This window comes from Scheffersomyces spartinae, assembly GCF_019049425.1.
Source record: "Scheffersomyces spartinae strain ARV_011 chromosome Unknown scaffold_5, whole genome shotgun sequence".
NCBI classification, from domain to species: domain Eukaryota; kingdom Fungi; phylum Ascomycota; class Pichiomycetes; order Serinales; family Debaryomycetaceae; genus Lizanozyma; species Lizanozyma spartinae.
This window is the reverse complement of record NW_025065052.1, coordinates 1-3,502: the sequence shown is the minus strand read 5'-3', so window position 1 is coordinate 3,502 and position 3,502 is coordinate 1. Positions and strand designations below refer to the sequence as shown.

General features: G+C 38.6%; 2 protein-coding genes across 2 annotated transcripts; one reads left to right on the top strand and one right to left on the bottom strand.

The window, feature by feature from the left end:
- Positions 1-598: 598 nt before the first annotated feature.
- On the top strand, positions 599-2,110 carry KQ657_003933 (Uga2p; the record flags this gene model as incomplete). Its single annotated transcript, XM_043194627.1, has 1 exon — positions 599-2,110. The coding sequence occupies one exon, from the start codon at positions 599-601 to the stop codon at positions 2,108-2,110; it is 1,512 nt and encodes a 503-aa protein (XP_043050378.1).
- Positions 2,111-2,191: 81 nt separating this feature from the next.
- KQ657_003932 (uncharacterized protein) lies at positions 2,192-2,712 on the bottom strand (the record flags this gene model as incomplete). Its single annotated transcript, XM_043194626.1, has 1 exon — positions 2,192-2,712. A coding segment is annotated over one exon (521 nt), but the record flags the coding sequence as incomplete, so codon positions are not given.
- Between the last annotated feature and the right edge of the window lie 790 nt (positions 2,713-3,502).

Sequence of the window (3,502 nt, the reverse complement as noted above, 5' to 3'; positions counted from 1 at the left end):
TTCTCATTTGTTCCCCAAGACGTTGTTTAAGAATCTCTATCAATGGAGTAGGACTAAATATTGATCACGTGACATGTTTGGATACTCGTAAATCCTAATTTGCGCTTTATAAAATGGTCACTCTCGTATTATTAGATCTTTATTTTTAGTGCTATGGTTCTGAACGATAGCGTGTAAAGTTGTTTTTCAGATTTGGATCTTCATTTACGCTTCGTTCCAATTTCTCTTACCCAATATAAACAAGTGGAGGTTTTCGAGCGGTGTCAAGAATATAGTCTTGTAAGATGCTACGCTTATTAAGAAAGATCAAACTTTTTGTTAAGATTTGTCATTGAGTTGACAGTGATATTTAAGTAGCTAGTAGTATAATTGTTGCTCCATGTAAATATTAAAAGCAGTTTCTCTTATTAGCAAATCCTATTACGCTTTAAAACCAGCTCCATGTCCCAGTTTTACCTAACAAATTGTATAATTTTCCTTTTTGGGCGTATTTGCGCTAACGGGTAGTTGCTCGATTTGGTGGAGATGATTGAACTTTATATATGGTTGCAAGCAATTCCTTTCCAACATTAAGATTATCCCCTAAAAGCAATACAAGATGCTCAGATCTTTTAGGTTCAACTCTACGTTCTCCTCCGCTAAAGTATTGGCAGCTCTTAGTAACCCCAATTTAGTCAAAACTGAAGGACACATTAATGGTGAATGGGTTAGTACACATGATAAGTTTGCAGTGAAAAATCCAGGTGTAGATGGTGACTTTGTTGCCCAAGTATCATCGTTATCTTTAGAAGATGCTGAAAGAGCAATTGGAATTGCTAAGAGAGAATTCAACAAGTTCAAGAAGACCACTCCCAGGTACAGATCGCTGTTGCTTTCTAACTTGAATAAACTCATGCTTGACAACCAACAAGATTTGGCGAAGTTAATTGTTCTTGAAAACGGTAAACCATACGCTGATGCTCTTGGAGAAGTCAAATATGCTGCTTCTTTCTTTCAATGGTTTGCTGAAGAAGCACCTAGAGTTTATGGTGATATTATTAGTTCTGCCAATCCAGCAAACAAGATTTTAACATTGAAACAACCAGTTGGAGTATGTGGGATTCTTACACCTTGGAATTTCCCATCTGCTATGATTACCCGAAAATTGGGTGCTGCCATAGCTGCTGGGTGTACCACAGTGATAAAGCCTGCTAGTGAAACTCCACTATCAGCCCTTGCATTGGCTCATTTGGCTCAAGAAGCAGGTTTCCCTGATGGGGTGGTCAACGTGATACCTTCCAACCACACAGCTGAAATGGGTCAATTGATCACCACCCATCCCCTGATCTCCAAAGTGTCCTTCACGGGGTCTACACGTGTTGGATCACTATTGATGGGACAACTGGCACCAACATTGAAGAAACTTTCAATGGAGTTGGGTGGGAATGCTCCATTCATCGTCTTTGAGGATGCAGACATAGATAAGGCAGTAGATGGTGCTATTGTCTCCAAATTCAGAAGTAGTGGCCAGACATGTGTTTGTGCCAATAGATTATATGTTCATGAGTCTATATATCCTGAATTCACCACCAAATTAACCCAAAGGCTTGTTGATACTGTGAGATTGGGACATGGTTTGGACGAGGCAGTGACCCATGGACCTCTTATTCATGAGAACTCCATGAAGAAAGTAACCAGTCACATTGAAGATGCCGTAAGCAAGGGGGCCCAAGTGCTCATGGGAGGTGGTCCTCGTCCAGATCTTGGAGCCAACTATCATGAGTTAACCATATTGGGTAACGTCACCTCTGATATGGAAATCGTTCATGAAGAGACATTTGGACCTGTTGCTCCTATCATCAAGTTCTCCACTGAGGAAGAGGTGGTAGCTGCTGCAAACGACACTGAGTTTGGATTGGCTGGCTATTTCTTCAGTAAGGACATATCGCGTGTCTTCAGAGTAGCACAAGAATTGAACACCGGTATGATTGGAGTCAATACCGGTGCTATTTCTGAAGCAGCATTACCCTTTGGGGGAGTCAAGTTATCTGGTTTTGGAAGAGAAGGTTCTAAATACGGTATTGAAGATTACATGATCACCAAGAGTGTTGTACTTGGTGAAGTCAACTAAAAAGACATATGATACGTATATGATATGTATTATATATATATGTATATATATATATTATGATAAGTATTAAGATGAGTAATACTACTCTAGTTCTGTTGTCACTATTTCTGTTTTCGCTATTTCTGTTGGCTGTAGTTTTACTTCTGTAGGCTCCATCGTTGACTCTATTTCATCGACTATAATATCTTCTGGAATTAACTCCGTTACCCGTTGGTATGGTCCAAGATCTATGTCCTTGACATCCTCAAATTTTTCCACAGATATGCCTTCATTTATAGTACTCTCAAAATACCCTTTGCCTCCCGTTGTGATATATTTTTCCGCTAAGATTTTCTCTGTCTTGTTGGTGATATCTAGTCCTATTTCATTACTACTCTTTGCTTCTCGCATCTGAGCGAGCTCTGCTTGGAGCTTGGCTATCCTCGCACTATAATCAATATCATCATCTCTTATACGGGTATCACGAGTTAGTCCTGGAACTAACGCGCTTTTCATCACATCGAGATTCTCAACCAAATCAGCACATGTGACTGATTTGAAGGTCAATGAAACAAGTCCTCCTTCACTTGTCACTCCATTCATAACTGATACGGGGAAGTTCACTAGTGTCTTTTCTGAATCTTCATATCCAACCCCTGAAACGTTGTACATCGCAGGCTGGCTTCTACTAGCGGCAAATGTGCTGCAGACGACCATTATTCCAATAGGTTTGGTATAGGTATTCTGTTAGATGTCCGAATTAATATACTTCAGTATCATGATTATTATTTTTTTAACAATTTGGTGCTTTGTTTCGCGCTAAATTTGTGAATAGAGTGTTGATACTTAACTGTGTTTGTTGTCAAATGCTGCCGTAAGCATTTTGCCAACCTTTTCCCAAAAAAGATAGCGCACAAGAAGTACCTTGAAAGAAATTTTGGAGTGCGTCACTCAAGAGGTTTCCACTTGCACAAAATAAACCCATCTATATTGGTTTATAACTTTCAAGTAAAAGAAACTAAGAAAAGAAGAAATGAATAATAAACTCGCATTCTCAAGTTTCGTATACACCTTCCTGAAAACTTTTACGAAACTCTGTTAATTTTTACTACGATAAATTATATCTTTGAAACGAATTAATATAACTAATATTATAAATAATTTGATACATTTTGTTTGAACATCTCCACGCACTGGTAGGAAATTTTCTGTTAACTGATGGGTGTACTCAGGTCGTGTAATATTCAATATTTGAGTGGTAGTAATTGAATGGACCTTGAGTATGCCTGGCTCGGGTGGTAGTTGTTTTAGTTAGAATGAATTACCGTGGTACTTTCCTAAGTGCGACTTGTTATTAATACACTTGTATATTCAGATTATGTATCCTTATATACTTAAGATCTCGGTTGATCC